Here is a 17,937-nt window from a genome sequence, read left to right as displayed (position 1 = left end):
GGCTTGTCTGTGCCCCAACAGAGCGGCAGGCAGTACAAGACTCCAGAATGCTTTTGAGTCATGTGCAGAAGCTAGGGTTTTCTGTGAACGAGAAAAAGAGCCGTCTGATTCCATCACAGACCACTACGTTCATAGGAATGACCCTGAATTCCTGTCTAATGTCTGCCACCCTGTCTCAGGAACGTGTGACAAACATTCTGCAACTTTTGGCTCGCTTTCGCCCGGGAGTGTCTTTACAGTACGAGGTGGTCCTACGACTGATAGGCATGTTAACAGCGGCTACTGTGGTGATCCCCCTGGGTCTACTCCACCTCAGACCACTCCAGTTATGGAACAACAGTCTGCGGCTAGATCCCACCAGGCACCGCCATCGACTGGTTATCATTTCTCACCGTTGCATATGTGCGTTGAAGCGGTGGAGACAGTTAGAGTTTCTGAAGGCGGGGGTGACACTGGGTGTTGTTTCCTCTCGTCGGGAGTTGGTCACAACAGATGCTTCCCTCACAGGATGGGGGGCAACGTGGAATCGGAGAGGTATTTGCGGGCGTTGGACACCGATCCAGGCCACAGAACATATCAACCTGCTAGAGCTGAGGGCAGTGTTTTTGGCCCTAAAGTACTTCATGCCGGTTCTGGCAGGCCGCCATGTTCTCGTTCGGTCCGACAATACCTCAACAGTGTTCCATCTGAACCACCAGGGCGGCACAAGATCCCGCAGGTCTCTACGGTTGACTCACGAGATTCTGACATGGTGTCAGCCACGACTCGCTTCACTGAGAGCAGCTCATATTCCAGGAGTATGCAACCAGACAGCAGATGCTCTTTCCAGGGATCAAGTACATCCAGGAGAATGGAGGCTTCATCCAGTTGTAGTCCAGGAGATCTGGCTAAGATTTGGAAGAGCAGAGGTGGATCTCTTTGCTTCAGAGACGAACACCCACTGCCGATTATGGTTTGCAAGGACAGAAGTGTCCAGTCCTTTGGGCCAGGATGCACTGTCTCACGAATGGCCGAACTGCCTGCTGTATGCGTTTCCTCCTATCCCTCTGTTGTGGGAGACATTGCACAGGATCTCCCTGCGCAAACACAGAGTGTTACTTGTGGCACCTCGGTGGCCAGCCAGACCATGGTTTCCTTTGTTGCTGAGACTTCTGACGGGAAACCCTTGGAAGCTTCCCTCCAGAAAGGACCTCCTCTCCCAACTGGAGGCCAGTGTTTGGCACCCGAGCCCGGCTCGTCTGCAGCTTTGGGTCTGGCCATTAGGCTAAACCCTTCCCTGGAGCATTGTGATCCTGCTGTTATTCACACCATCTCTAATGCTAGGGCTTCTTCCACACGGCAGACTTATGCTTCTCGTTGGAAGCTTTTTTCTGCATGGTGTGAGGAACAAGGACTCGTTCCTGCAACGTGTGGCATTCCGAGTATTTTAAGATTTCTTCAACGTTTACTGGAAGAAGGAAAAGCAGCTTCCACGCTGAAAGTGTACGTTGCTGCTATTTCTGCATATCATGTTCCAGTTGGTGGATCTTCTCTTGGCTCTCACAGTCTTGTCTGCAGTTTTCTGAAGGGTGCACGCCGTCTGAACCCTGCTCGGAATCCTCATTTTCCTGTGTGGGATTTGTCACTCGTGCTTGATTTCCTGGGCTCACCCCAGTTTGAGCCCTTGCAAAGCATTGACATTAAATGGCTGTCTTTGAAGACTTCTTTTTTGTTAGCTATTGCTACTGCAAAACGAGTTAGTGAGTTGCACGCACTGTCTGTTGACAAACTATGTTTGCGTTGGTTACCGGATGACTCCAGGGTGGTTCTACGACCAAATCCTTCTTTTCTTCCGAAGGTTCTTCTTCCTCAGTTCATAAATCAGCATATCGAACTGGCCTCTTTTCAGACTTCTTCAGAGTCTGATCCAAGTGCCCAACTTTTGTGCCCTGTCCGTGCCTTGAAATATTATGTGAACTCTACTGCTCAGATTAGACAGTCAGACCAGCTATTTGTCTGCTATGGTGGTGTGAAGAAAGGTGCTCCAGTGTCGAAGCAAAGGTTGTCGAACTGGATAGTGGAGACAATTACGTTGGCCTACAAGGCAGCAGGAAGACCTTTGCCCTGTGGACTAACTTGCCATTCCACTAGGGCCATCTCATCTTCATGGGCTGTTTTTAGAGGAGTTCCCCTGGTGGATATCTGCACTGCTGCAACCTGGGCTTCTCCATGCACGTTTGCCCGGTTTTATAAGGTCAACGTTGCTGCTCATCATGCCGTTAGTTCTGCGGTTCTTCTGGAGCGGCCTTAAATCATCAGGTGGGTGGCATTCCTCATGACTATGTTGGTATGTGTCATCCATAGTGTTTACACTGCCTCTGGCGGTCAGTAAGAATGAAACAGAACGCTAGTTACGTATGTAACTGTGGTTCTGTGAATTCTGGATGACCGCCAGAGTTCTCAGTCACTCGGAATGCGCGAGAAAGGCGTACCGAGGTAGATTGCTGAGCTACTGTAGCCTATAATCCTCCAGGGCTCAGCATACGTCACGCAACGTGACCTTGTTGGTATATTTACTCAACCTATCTTAGCTGGCGCAGCGATTATCCATAGTGTTTACACTGCCTCTGGCGGTCATCCAGAATTCACAGAAGTTTTAGGGAGAGTGCAGAACGCGGTAAGTAAGTGATGGCTTAAAGGGAGCACTATTGACAATCTAAATAGTTTGTTTTTCATGCTTCTAGAGGACCAGTGGTTACGTTCACACTGTAAATTATAAAGAGTGATAACTGCATTTAAATATGGGAGTGAATACGCTAAATTTTAGTCCTGTGATTAATGAAATTGCGATGAATGACATAGTAACCATAGCAACATGAGAACATGATAACCATAGCAACATGTTGGTGTCTAATAATGTTAGACACCGCTACCATAGACTGTTTATGACCGTGACCATGGAAAACACCAGTTTTCTTTTTTTACAGTCTATGGACAGGATGCGCCGGAAGTCGCGCCCATAATTCACCAAAGTCATTTTTATTCAACAAACATAAAACAAACACAACATATCTGGTCTGAGGCTAGTGTGTGCTATCTCATCTGGGAATTTGAGCTGCTTCTTCAGGTCTGCCCGCATCTCCCAGTCATTTGCTGAGGCCAGGACCCCTCTGCTCCTCCGTCCTGCTGCAGTGCTCTCTCCTGTCCTGACGAAATGGAAGGTCGGAATGGAAACGGAAGAGGGCCTGGAGACTGAGGCTGAGCAGGCTGAGCAGGCGTCCAAGGTAGAGCATGTGTCCAGAGCGGAGCAGGCAGAGTAGGCGCTGACGTTTCAGGGGGCCAGGGCGGATCCGACGCTTCAGGGGGCCAAAAAAGTGTGATGCCCCTCCTCCCAAAATGTTTAAGGGACATGTCCTCCTCAACCTCCCTAACAGTGAAGGAGGAACCACACAAAAGCAGGGCATAATCATAAAAAAAGTCACTGTACGACCCTCAATGAGCATCATGGATTAATTTGTCTTTGAGCGGACGGTTAAGCCCGAAACAGAAAAAGTTGATGAGAGCACAATCTGGCAGTTCAGAAACATTTGCAATGTCCAGGAAAATATGAATGTGCTCTTCGAGGGTGCGGTTACCTTGTCGCATGCGGACTAACTCAGTTGCTGGATCCATATTTGGCGAAGTCTTCTGTCACAAACTGCTCTGAGACAAGAAGGATGAGGATCCAAATGCAGTTCATTTAAAGGGTTGTCCACAATCGTAGTCCAAATCCAGGCAAGGGTCATGCACAAGCAAACAATAGCAGTTAAGGGCTGAGGCAAAGAGAGAAATCTGAGGGAACAGGCAGAGAATCAAGACAACCATGAACACATGAAAAACAGACCGAACGCTCAGAAATGCAGTGTAAACAACTAACAAGACTTTGCAGATAATGAATGAGAAAACCAGGCTTATATGGGGTGAGTTAACAAGGTAATGACATACAGGTGGATACAATGAGTGGATACGATGAGTCCAGGCAGAGAATTATGGGAGATGTAGTTTGTGAGGGAATGACAATAGTCTGATGAGGAGTGCCCTCTGGTGGCTCTCAAGGGCACAGCTGGTAACCGTTACACTTATCATGACTATTACAGATGTGACAGTCCGGTGGGAAACAGACCGTATTCCCACCGGACTGTCACATCTGTAATAGTCATGATAAGTGTAACGGTAAATTTCCCGTCTGCCAAGCTTGACCGGCATGCTGAAAGGACATGCTCAAGATTGGCTGGCTTTCCACACAGTGTGCAGCTGGGGCTCTCTGCCATCCCCCATCCCCAAAATATGGAGGTTTGATGGAGTAGGCAGGACATCGTAGACAGAACACATCACAAATTTAATCCGATGTCCTTCCATGGTCCAGATGTCCTGCCTCGTCAGGGCCCTTTCTCGTATGCCCTCCCACCTTGTCCAGCTACCCTGTTTTTTCATGGCAACAGCCTTGACATGCCAGGTTTCCTTCTCTGCTTTACGGACCTCCCTCTGCACCATGCCCCGGCATTCTTTTGGGTCAGCTTTTTTTCCAGCTCGTTCTGGTGGATCAACCCAGTCCAAGCCTGCCCAGAGCTACTGTCCCAACGATGTCAGCATGATGCAGTCGATCCTCAGTCTCCGTCAGTGCTCTGCTGGCTTGGATTGGGTTGCTCCACCAGAAGAAGCTGGAAATATTCTTCAAAATATCTTCTTTTGTTTTCAGCAGAAGACATTAATTAATTAATTTAATATGCTACTCCACGTAGGAAGAACATGCCAACTAGTTACTGGCCTGATGCAGACACATAGCTGAAGCAGACTGATACCTTATTGGTCTGTAGCGGTTTACATGAAACAGGGCCGTCTGAAATATGCCCCTGCAGTTCCATTTTTCACCACAGATTTACATTGGATATGTGTGGGGCGCTGTAGAGCTGGGGAGGGCTCAGAGACCAGCTGCCCAGCTTAGTATCATAAATACATCCCTGCCGAATCCATGCGCTACATTTTAATATGCCTATATCCTGCTCACTTTACGACTTAAAAAAAAGTCTAGATAATCAGACAAATATAATTCAGTGTAGCCTATAGAGGTCTATGTTTGTTTGAATATTTTGGTGGCCTGCCCTAACAGATGAGGCGTGGCTAAAGAAAAAGAAAAGAAAAGAAAAAGAATGTGCACATGCTGTGGATTAATTTAATAAGCTTAGTTACATATAGATTTCTTGATAGCCTTCAGTAAATTAACTTGTCTTGAGAAAATGATTAATAAAACATAAATATCAGTTGACTGACCAGTTTTTTTCACTGACATAGACGGAAAAAAAAAAAAGTCAAACAGAGAATCTTTGGGAAGGGAAGATAGGATACTGAGAGAAAAAGAAAGAGAGAAGGTGATAGAGATGGAGATGAGAGAAGAAGACCACTCTGCCCAGGATGAGAGAGATGTTCTTTGCTAATTACAGTGGAAATATAGGCTCAATTTAACAACAACACAAACATTTAACATAAATAGGCCTATATCGCCAATAGTATTATTGAATAAATGTATATTTGCTAACACTTAATTAGTTCTGGTCCTCGAATCTGTTTGAACGAGATGCATTCCAAGAATGCTGGGACATTTCACTAGTATAAATAACAATAAACATAGCCTAAAGCTTAGTATTTCCAGCAGTGTAGATCATTCATTTGCAGTGGCCTATTTAACAGGTTTAAGAATCTGTTGTCTGCTTGACAAATATTTTGTTAGGCTACTGCCATACTGACATGGATTTAAAGCTGACGCTGTTATTAGGGCTGGGCGATAAATCGATTTTATCGATTAATTCGAATGTGCAGTTTACGTCGATTTTTTTGAATGAAAATCGGTTTTCTCTTTAACATTCGCCGACGCTCCCCTCTGGGCTCCCGTAGCTCCGAACGGGCTCAGCTCTTCCCCCGCGCGTTTGGCATAGAGATACACAAACAACACGGCAAGACCGCGGCAGCACAAACACACCCGCCAAAAAACAATATACAGTCTTACAAACTGAATCCGCAGTGCTGCCAACTCTCACGAATTCACCGTGAGACTCACGCAATCGTCACTTTTTACACGCTCTCACGCTACACATCCATTTTCTCACGCAGAGAAAAATCGCGAAGCAAAGAGGACACTGACACCGACAGACAAGACAGAGAAGGTTACTATTGCTATGAAACAAATTCTCAGCTCCAGATTCTGTCGATTTAATTACGAAATTCAAACAATAAACACCGTTTTGGCGCTTGACAGATCGCTGACTGTTACTCTTTACTACTAGTTAATAGTAGGCTAAATAAACACGAATGATCAATAGGTAATTTGAAAGATACAGTTCAACTTACCGAAATGAAATAAAATCGATCGATCTGTGTTTTTCAACTGCGGAAAGAGGTCTATAATAACAGCTAGAGGACAATATGTCACGTAAAGTTACTTTTACCTCTGGAAAGCCCATTAATGACCATAGCACGTTAGTTGGACTTTAAAATAATTGCTGTAGAGAGTAGTATTTTGCTAAATATGATAACTATATTACATATTTATTATATTTTTACCTATATCATTAAAATATTATAATGTTGAACTTGTTATTATAAAAAAATGCATTATATTTAATTTGAGATGTTATTTTTAACCTTTAATAATAATGCCAGCTGACAGGGCTTTAAATTAACATGTATCTACTGTACCTAGTATTTATCCAAAGGAATCGATATTGAATCAAGATCAGGATCAAATCACAAGAATTGAATTGAAATTGTGAAAGCAATAATAAAAACAGTAGCATACCAGTCATTGTACCATGTAAACATTGTGTTGTCACTAAACTTAATACAATTCTGTTTAGTTACCAAATGTTTTGACAATCACAATACACTTTATTGTGATGTACATTTTTTTTCACGTTCCCCACCAATCCCAATCCACCCATTTCATGTTATGTTCTGTTCTGTTCTGTTATGTTATGTTACATTTTCACTGTTTACAAAGGCAGGGCCTGCCATCTTGTCTTTTTGGCTTGTTGTTTCTGATTGCACTTTAACCCCAAGGGGAAAATCCAAATCAAATCCCAGAAGGGAAAATCAAAACAAAATAAAGTTAAAAATTGTTTTGAACAATTTCTTTGTCATCTGCAGATTGATTTTAAGTAGGGGAAGAAAAAAAAATCGGTTTAAATCGTAAATCGAATTTTTTGTGAAAAAATCGGGGATTTTTTTTTTAGGCCATATCGCCCAGCCCTAGCTGTTATCCATTTTTTTTTTATCCAATTAAAATGCAAATATGTAGATAAGAGACATCAACATTTTCTAAATTTCCTATGCATTCTATGTCGTTAAAATTATAAAATAAAATGTTTGAATGATGCCTGAATGATGTTCAGTTGCTTATCCACAAATAACGACATCGCGATATTCTTCAATTTTCTTTGAAATGTAGCTATAGGCCTATCTAATATAAAGAGATGCTGATGAGATTTAGAATGTAAAATTAAATCAAAATGTGTGGGAATTGGGAACGCTAGCCTATGTGAAATTGTATGTAATTTAGGCTACCACGTTCGGTGCAAGTGCAACTGAAGGACATTTTTTAATACAAGCAGATAAAGAGGAATAATAATGTTTTAACTTTTATTGAATTATTAACGGGGATGATCAATATTCTGCAGTCCCTGAAATGGGCAAAGCCTTCTAATGTTTGTTTGCACATGCTCAGTGAGTTTGTCGTTGACAGTCTGCAGTCACTCCTCTGGTGTCGGCGGAGCGCGGTCACAGAGACGCAGGCGTCGGGATGTCAACGCGGCTCTCCTTCTCTCAGTACCGCCTGGAAGCGGAGGTCGAGCGCTGCCGAGCGGACTGTCATTGGGACAAAATACCGTCTTTAGTGGAGCAGCTCACTGCCGCGCGCCTGCATGACGATGGTAAGTGCGCGTGCCACAGTAGAATAGAAGAGAGCCAGCAGTGATGAGTGTGTCTTGTTCCGCATGAACTTTGCACCTTTCTGTTAAACTCTGCCCATGTTTACCCGTGTGCTCTGATATCAGTCACAGAAACTCACATTCACTTTTTTAGACATCTGTTTTGGGGTTTAGATTTGATTTGTCAGTACACTTTTTAGAGAGAGAGAGAGAGACTGTGTGTATAACGCCAGTTACTCATGTGAATCAGAGATGTAAATGCAGTGCTTGCACACACCCTTTAGTTAATACAGGTAGAAGCTGCTCGACTTAAAGGCATAGTATCATAATTTACTCACCATCACTCACCCAAACCTGTATTATTTTTATTATTTATTTTTCTGTGGGTACTCACACTGACATTTATTTAACAGTAAGCTGTTAATTCTCAATGATTGTTGGCTATTTCTGGTGACAAATGACATATATAGGCTGTCAATGAAAGTGCAGATGGTGAAACTCACTTGATACAATTACTTAAGGGTATGTACTGAATTTGATGTTGTATTTATCCACCGTTATATTTATGTACTGTATAGTAGCAGGCTATAAATACTTTCCCAGACACACTACTGTTGGCATTGTCCTTTGACCCAGATGTTCTTTGACCTAAGATCACGTAAAAATAACTTTAATTCACTCTGGTGTTGTTAAAGATAGTTAACTTCAAAATGTTGTCATCATTCACGTTGCCTCAAGTTGTTCCAAACCCGTATGAGTTTCTTTTTTTCTGCTGAACACAAAAGAAGATATTTTGAAGAATGTCAGTAACCAAACAGTTGATGGGTCCCATTGACGTCCATAGTATATTTTTAAGTCAATGGGGCCCATCAACTGTTTGGTTAGCCATATTATTCAAAATATCTTTTGTGTTCAGCAGAAGAAATAAATTCTAACAGGTTTAAAACAATGTGAGGGTGAGTAAATGATGAAAGAATTTAACTATTTAACTAGGGATAGTGAACTTGTAAACTAATTTGACACGCTTCTTTTTGCATACCATCAATAAGATATTTGTTTTTGAAAGAAATTAATACATTTAATCATCAAGGACATGTTAAATTGATCAAAAGTGACAGACCATTATGTTATTAATATGTTACAAAAGATTTCTGTTAAAAAATACTGTTCTTTTGAACTTTCTATTCAAGATTCCTGGAAAAAAATGCATTACAGTTTCCACAACAAATATTAAGCAGGGCAACTGTTTTCAACATTGAAAATAATATAAAATGTTTTTAAATAACCAAATCAGCATATGAGAATTATTTCTGATGGATCATGTGACACTGAAGACTGGAGTACGGATGCTAAAAAAATCAGCTTCACTATCACAAGAATAAATGACATTTTGAAAAATATTATAAAATTGATTGTTAATTTAAATTCTAATAATATTTCACTATATTACTTTTACAAAACTTGTGTTTTACAGAAGAAAAATATAAATGAAAATAGTTTTAGTTTTAAAAAACAGTGTCGCTCTCACTTTCTCAATTTTACAAAGGTAAGCATGGTAAAAAGTAAACATACTGCTTAAACTGCCATGTTCATTGTTAAATCAACAGCAGTAATCTAGAAGTTAACACATGGCGCTCCCAGGAGGTGTGTGTGTCTGTCCACCACTGTCCAAATTAGATCTCTGACCCAGCATGCCTTGTTTCGCCACCGCAAACACCCTGTGGGGAAACAAACTCAGTCAGTAAAAGGTGGCCACAGAACATAGTATTTTTACTTTACTTTACAAAGTGATATACTGTAGTTACTTAATATTTTGTTGGGGAAAATGTCATACCTAAACTTGACATATAACACAAGTCTGGATTCCGTGGGGAGTGAGAGATTGAACCAAACAGGAAACACCTCATCCACAGTGTTTATACGAAATATGCTTGAAGGCAAAGGGAATATTTTTGAAGCACCTCCTTGTAGGACTGTATATTTCATCTAAAACAAACACTCGTGACTCTCTAAACCTGATCAGAATGCAGCTGTAGATTAGCATGAAATCTAGACGTGTTTATCAACGAATGCCATTCTGTTGCGATAAAGTCCAATGTTGGAGGAAAAATCACAGTAATTTCTCAACAAAATCCTGTTCTAGACGTGATGCTGGTGAGGATTTTCCCCTTAAAAGAAGTCAAAGAAGATACACTACCATAATCAGCAAACAGCAAGCATGTTCTAGTAGGGGTGTGACGATACACTTAGCTCACGAGACAAGACAGTACACGATATTGGGTTCACAAGAACGAGACGAGATGGTATTTTTAATAAACACTATATTTAAGAAATCTTCATTGACAAAATATGACTGGAAAAAAGGTATTTTTAGTTAATAACTAATGATTTTTACAACGGAAATGAGTCAATCAAAAACTTACTTAAGCTGGACAATGACTTTCTTCTAGAGCGGCTGTATAACCAAAACAATATTTGTTGCATTAGCTTTCTATTATCACTGTAAAGGTGCTTTGAAACAATCTGTATTGTAAAAAAGCTATATAAATGAAGGTGTCTTGACTTGAATATCCTTTAAAATGACTTAAAATACATATATTATAACAACGAGACAATAATTATTGGTTTACATACATACTGTACAGGTCAAAAGTTTGGAAACGATTACGATTTTGTTATATTTTTGCTTATATATAGATAACGCTTATCAAGGCTGCGCTTATTTGATCAAAAATACAGAAAAAAACAGTAATATCGTGAAATATTATTACAACTTAAAATAATAGTTTTCTATTTGAATATACTTTAAAAAAATAATTTATTCCTGTGATGCAAAGCTGAATTTCAGCAATGATTGCAGTGATGCAAATCATTGAATTTTCAATGATTTTTAGAAATCATTCTCATTCAAGTGTTGGAAACAGTTCTGCTGCCTAATATGTTTGATTAATAAAAGGTTAAAAAGAACTGCATTTATTCAAAATAAAAAAAATCTTTTCTAATAATATAAATCTTCTTTACTATCACTTTTTATCAATTTAACACATCCTTGCTGAAAAGAAAGAAAAAAAATTACTGACCCCAAATTACTGACCAGTAGTGTATATTGTTGTTACAAAAGATTTCTATTTTTAAAACATTTGCTTCTTTTTTTTTTTTTTTTCATCAAAGTATCCTAAAAAAGTATCACAGGTTATGAAAAAATATTAATTAGCAGAACTGTTTCCAATTTTGATAATGAATCATCATATTAGAATGATTTCTAAAGGATCGTGTGATAGACTGGAGTAATGATCCTGAAAATTCAAATAAATGATAATTTAAAGTATAATAAATTGAAAACCAATTATATTAAATTGTAATAATATATCACAATATTACTTTTTTTTTTCTGTATTTTTGATCAAATAAATGCAGGCTTGATGAGCAGAAGAAACTTCTTTCAAAAACATTAAAAATAGTAATGTTTCCAAACTTTTGACCTGTACTGTACATAAAGTATCAAAAACAAGTCATTTTATGGTTTTATTGAACAACACTGTTAAAAAACAATGTAATATACGTAATATTATAAACAATCAACCTATGTACAATATGTATTATAACAAATGCCTGCAGACGACGCCAACTTGGTGTGATTGTTGTTGTTACACTTTACAGCATGATCATCCTTGCTTAATATTGGCCAAACAACATTTAATTCAGGTGTGCACTTAATCTTTAATATTTGGCCACTTGTTTATGATAGAAATGCTACAGCCACTGTAATTTCTTCAACAACAACATGCAAACCTAGAGCGAGGGTTTAAACTTTTATTTTGAAATGAACAACAGTTTGCATATTTAGAAACAAACTGATGTATTCTCGTGTGTTAGTGTAGATTTATAAATGATAGAACTATGTAATGCTATATTGTGATTTTTAAATGGTTTTAATATACAGTGCTATGCATAAGTTTAGACACCCATGCTAAAGTTGACTAAAAAGAGGAATAAAAAATCATCTTTTGGAAATTGAACTTAATGCCTTAATTTAAAAAATTAGGAAAAATCCAACCTTTAAGGACACCAATTTTCTTTGTGAATGAATAATGTATTGTAAATAAATAAATGTTCTTCCTTAAAATACAGGGTGCATAAGTTTGGACACCCCTATGTTAAATTCCCATAGAGGCAGGCAGATTTTTATTTTTAAGTATTTATTTTTTATTTATTTTTTAGGATACTATGCATCCTGATAAAGTTCCCTTGGCCTTTGGAATTAAAATAGCCCCACATCATCACATAGCCTTCACCATACCTAGAGATTGGCATGGGGTACTTTCCATAAGATCATCTCTCAATGCAAATCAAACTAGCTATTAGGCTAACTGAAATAAAACCATGCCAATCTCTAGGTATGGTGAAGGCTATGTGATGATGTGGGGCTATTTTAATTCCAAAGGCCAAGGGAACTTTATCAGGATGCATAGTATCCTAAAAAAATTTTTAAAAAAAATACTTAAAAATAAAAATCTGCCTGCCTCTATGGGAATTTAACATAGGGGTGTCCAAACTTATGCACCCTGTATTTTAAGGAAGAACATTTATTTATTTACGATACATTATTCATTCACAAAGAAAATTGGTGTCCTTAAAGGTTGGATTTTTCCTAATTTTTTTAATTAAGGCATTAAGTTCAGTTTCCAAAAGATGATTTTTTATTCCTCTTTTTAGTCAACTTTAGTATGGGTGTCTAAACTTATGCATAGCACTGTATATCATGGACCCTTAGAAAACAATCTAATATTGCTGTTCATGGATTCTCGTGGCACAATATCTCGCCACACCTCTATGTTCTAGTCTTTCTTCTTCAACCTTTGCCCAGATTCTCTCTCTGTCTGTAGATGATTACAGGACGCTGCTGCTGGCTGAAGCTCAGTTGGAAGAATGTCTGCTGGAGAACATGACCCTGCTGAAGAATTCTACGCCTCTGACTGAACATTCACAGCCAAAACTAGCCCGAGCCAAAGCTCACCTCGACGGCATCCTTTGCAGAGGACTCCTGGAGGTCTGGCACGGCACCTACATAAGTCTCTCTGTTTCTCAAGTCTATCATCCGTTAAGCATCTCTGAGAAAGAGAAGAAAGGGTTTCTGGATATCAGAAGAACTTTTGGGAGTTCAGTTCTGTATTGTGAACCACTAAAATTACATCAGTTATTAATTGAACAACTATTAAGCCGATAGGGATCTGCAAACAAGGCTGCTACGGTTTTGGTTAAAACTTAACTTTTCCTTTTTTGCAATTATTATTATCAGCTGGTGCTTTGCTGATTTTTAGTGGATGTCAAGTCTAGTCACCTTTATTTATATAATGCTTTATACAATACTGATTGTTTCAAAGCAGCTTCACAGTGATAAACAGGAAAATAACAATCAATGATGCTAACTAAGTCAAATATGAGACAAAGCAGCTGTACAGGAGACAATGGTGGCATTCGTCAGTTGAAGTCAAGTCATCTTCATTTATGTAGCGCTTTTAACAATGTACAGTCAGTTTAGTGTTGATTCAATTCAGTTCAATAACAAAGTTCATCAATAATAAAGTAAGTTCAATTCAGCTCTTAAGCAGCTCTACAGAAGACAGTAGTGTCGTTTTACATCTCAATTCAGTAGATGTTGATTCATTTCAGTTTAATGCTGCAATGTGTCTGGGTTGCAAAATGAGTTATAAAGCAGCTCTGCAGAAAACAGTGGTGTCATGTATGAAGTCAGTTCTCCTCAAGTTCACACAGGTGTCTTAGCAAAGTAATTAATGCTGCATAGTTTGATATTTTATAATGTAATGTAATGATATTCATATTTGGTGAGATTAAATTTAGTTTTTATTTTTGGTCCTTGTTAGAAGAAATGAATAGGGATGCAAAATCCCTGTAGTGCTTGCATGACTTCTAAATATTTATTCTCTTTAGATTGTCAGTAGGGCTGGACAATTAATCAAAATAAAACCTAAATTGCGATATGGCTAAGTGCGATTATCAAATTGCAAAGGCTGCGATTTGATTAAATAAATATTCACGCTGCGTGTTTCAGAGTGAAATGCGGCCCTCTGTTCATTTACACGTGAGCAGTATGGTTTGGTTCACAGGAAATGCTGCTCCACATGAACACATCTCTGCATCCGCTGTCAATTTGGGTTGCTTTAACATGCATTTGGCAATGCAACATGCACCAACTATCTTCGCATTCTTTTAATGAGATGCACTTATCAACAAAAGAGGAAGCTATAAGGGCTCCCTGTGGTTTTCCGTCGTAATAAAAGTTTTGTGGGTAACACTTTACAATAAGGTTCATTAGTTAACTACCTTAGTTAACATGAACTAAGAATGAATAATACCTCCTCAGCATTTATTAATCTTAGTTAATGTTAATTTCAACATTTACTAATACGTTATTAAAATCAAAGGTGTATTTGTTAACATTAGTTAATGCACTCTGAACTAACATGAACAAACAATGAACAGCTCTATTTTTATTAACTAACATTAACAAAGATTAATAAATACTGTAACAAATGTATTGCTCATTGTTAGTTCATGTTGGTTAATACATTAACTAATGTTAACTAATTAACCTTATTGTAAAGTGTTACCGTTTCATGGTTTAACATTCGGAAATTGAGACAGCCTTAAATATTAGTGTTGTAATTTTACAGTTGTAATGTAAAATAAAAGTATTATTATTATTATTATATTATTTTCAAAAATATTTTACAATGAAATAATACAGTAATATTTGATATTTTGTTTTTATTTATTTAGCAGTAGTAGTAATGCAATAATAATAATAATTATTATTTTTATTATTTTGTAACTACATTGATATATCACAATATGTTGGCCAAATTCCTGAAAAATTGCAACTAACCCCTAAATTGTGCAGCCCTAATCGTCAGTGTGATTTCTGGACTCTTCCCCTGTAGCCGCACTACATGAATGAAGCTCTGCTACTGCTGGCTAAAGTGCACTACGTACAGGGACGTTACAGGGACGCCCAGGGCATGTGTGCCAGAGCGGGTGTTGATGATTTCTCCCGCCACGAGCAGCCTGTCTACCAACTTCGCATGCTGGCAGAGGCCTTTGTCATCAAAGGTACGAGTAATTGAGAAATCACTAATAGCTCATTAATCCTTCCTCATTATTGTATAATTAAGTTGTGACAAGGCAATTAACATAGTCTAAATGTTCAACTAATTATATGTGCTGTATGTAGCTTCCTGTAACGCTGACGCAACCTCTTTAAAATCAGCAATACTAATCTTGTGAAAAATGTGTTCTCTAAGATTTCATGAGGTGTAGTGGAAGTTAATTGGGAGAAATAAATTACACTAATTCCATGAGTGACTTTCAGTCCAATATTCACTAAATTTAAAAGCAGATGTTCCTTATAAGGTCTTATAACTGCTAGAGCAATTTAAATACAAGAGTTGTCTATTTATAGAGTTATCAAGTCATTTCCATTGCTCCATTCCATTGAGTATTTGCCTCAGGCATGATTTTATTGGATTCATACCCAAGCCAAAGTGTACAGTGAAAGAAAAGTCTGCATTGCATTCACAGTGTGCAGTTTGTGTGGGCAGGCATATTTCTTTTCTTACATATCATACATATCCTTAGATAGAATGTAACCAAGGAGGAAGGTTTTACGTCATTGTCTACAGGGAAGCTTACATATTTATATTTAGTTATCATTTAAATAAGGGGTTTTCCAACATCCCACTCACCCTGTGTTTGTGTAATGTCCATTATTTTCTCATTTTCCATTATTTTCTCATACTGTACATTCTCTCACACTACTTACAAGTACAAAAAAGTATATTTAACACCTGTCAACATCAGTACCATGATACTCCCACAGTAAGGAACACATATCAAGTATGTTAGATTGTTTTATGGTAGATTATGATAGATTTTATGATAGATTGAATGCTTAATATAAGTATATTTGTTCATGTCATAAATGTGACATGATACAAAATTATCTAGTTTTTAAAAATCCTCAAACCAACAGGGTTATGCTTAACTATGTCCAATTATGTAATGTTGGTATTACATTTTACTAAATATTTTTTTAGAAACAAAAGTTGTAAGTACAACAACTAGTTATTTCTAAACTTCAAAATCTAATTAGTTAGACTTGCTTAAAAAAACATGCAAACCGATTGCCTTAAAAAAAACAAGTGAAATAGGAATAGTATGATGTACTGACAAATGCTTAGTTAGTATAGTTCACTTAAACTAGAGTTCTAGTAACTAAAAAATAACTGAGAATACTTGATGATTTACTTCAAACAAAATGTAATTGTTACCATTGTTGTGTTTTGCATGCTGAATGTTCAAGGCTGTGTGTGACTCACATGGTCAACTGCAAGATATTGTCACAAATATAGAGGGATTATATCAACCCTATTAAAATTTCACAAGGTGTTTATGACCTAAGTTTTAGCAACAACATTTTAAAAGATCATTATTTGACATGAAATATAGTTATGTATAGTATATAGTATATAGTGATAGTGATATAGTATATCACTCAAATTACTGTGATTTCTTGTTGCATCGCTTTATCAATGGGAAGAGAATTACAAGTGCCCAATCAAATGGAACACTGATCACCATAATGATTAATTTTAGGAAAATCAACATCAATTTATGAAGTCAGCTTATGTGATGTTCTCTCAAAATTTTCAGTTGTATTGACAATTGAACATTTAAGATGAAAAATAACTGCAGAAGTGGAGGAAATGAGTGAAAAGTCTTAAGAATTGCCCCGCCTCAGAAACCTTGTTTTTTTTTTGTTTTTTTTGCTTGATAAAATAGTACTCAAACAAATCAATTAATCTTAACTTGGGTTTTCTGAGTAAAAAAGACATAGTATGTGAATATTACAGATTACTAGATTTTAACAATTAAGACATTGAGTAAAGTTAACTACTCAATGGTGGTGTGGTGTGGGTGGGGTGGGGTGGGGTGGGGTGGCGCAATGGATAAGACACATGCCTTTGGTGTGAGAGACCCGGGTTCGAATCCACTGTGAGACACCAATGTGTCCCTGAGCAAGACACTTAACCCCTAGTTGCTCCAGAGGCGTGTGACCTCTGACATATATAGCAATTGTAAGTCGCTTTGGATAAAAGCGTCAGCTAAATGAAATGAATAAATGTAACTAAAAAGTGCTAGTTAGAATCACTTCTGCTTTTTACATGGACCCCACCATCTGTACCCACACTACATGTTCACTCACAAACACATATTTTCAGACAGTAGGCTGGGAAAGTGTAATATTAGCTTATCTTGCGTAGGAAGCAGAACCCACCCAGAATCGGTCCCTCGAGAGACTCAGCAGGCAGAGCTTGTGACAGCCGTTCCGCTCTGACTGACAATAGTGATATATAGTAATGATAACAATAATGATCCCGGATTACATTCATTTACTGCTGTCTGTTTACTAATAGATTAACTAATGAAGGACATTCTTCACCATCTCCATAGACATTTAACACTATCTATCTATCTATCTATCTATCGATCTATCTATCTATCTATCTATCTAATCATTATGTTGCATTTCCTTATTCAGTTTTGTTTTATATACTTATCAAAGCCAGTTTCACTTGCATTAGGCACTTGATGAGTCTTAATTTTGGTCCCTGTCTACAAGTCTTCTCTTCGCATTTGTACAAATGGGGAACTGTTCTTAAGAGTAGTTGTGTGGTAAATTTGTCCTGATTGTGTAGTTCCTCTTTTTCTGTTCTCCTCTGTGTACTTCCTCATATATGGATGGAACTAGTGACTTCTGGGAAATTCAGTGAGGGCAGCAGTCTCTGTAAATCTGAGATGGCAAAGCATGTCAGCCACAGTCGTTGGTTGTTTGCTATATTCAGAAAATGGTCTGTTTAATAGGACTTCCTCCATGTTGTCTAGGAGATTCATAGATTTGTTTGTTTATGACTTTTCTGCA

The 17,937-nt window shown here is 38.1% G+C and overlaps 1 protein-coding gene across 3 annotated transcripts in view; it reads left to right on the top strand.

Moving 5' to 3' along the window:
* Positions 1-17,937, top strand: part of ttc7a (tetratricopeptide repeat domain 7A) — a 91,035-nt gene that overhangs the window by 11,035 nt on the left and 62,063 nt on the right. For all 3 annotated transcript variants that reach the window (XR_013819517.1, XM_079855035.1, XM_079855036.1), the window contains exons 2-4: positions 7,754-7,940; positions 12,824-12,987; positions 14,900-15,068. Coding sequence is in view for 2 of the 3 variants with exons in the window: in XM_079855035.1 (XP_079711161.1) it covers positions 7,754-7,940; positions 12,824-12,987; positions 14,900-15,068 (520 nt within the window). In the remaining variant the exon portion in view is untranslated. The remainder of the gene's footprint in view (positions 1-7,753; positions 7,941-12,823; positions 12,988-14,899; positions 15,069-17,937) is intronic.

This window comes from Squalius cephalus (genome assembly GCF_949319135.1).
Source record: "Squalius cephalus genome assembly, chromosome: 21".
In the NCBI taxonomy this organism is placed as follows: domain Eukaryota; kingdom Metazoa; phylum Chordata; class Actinopteri; order Cypriniformes; family Leuciscidae; genus Squalius; species Squalius cephalus.
The sequence above is the reverse complement of the archived record's forward strand: the minus strand, read 5'-3'. Positions and strand labels throughout refer to the sequence as shown.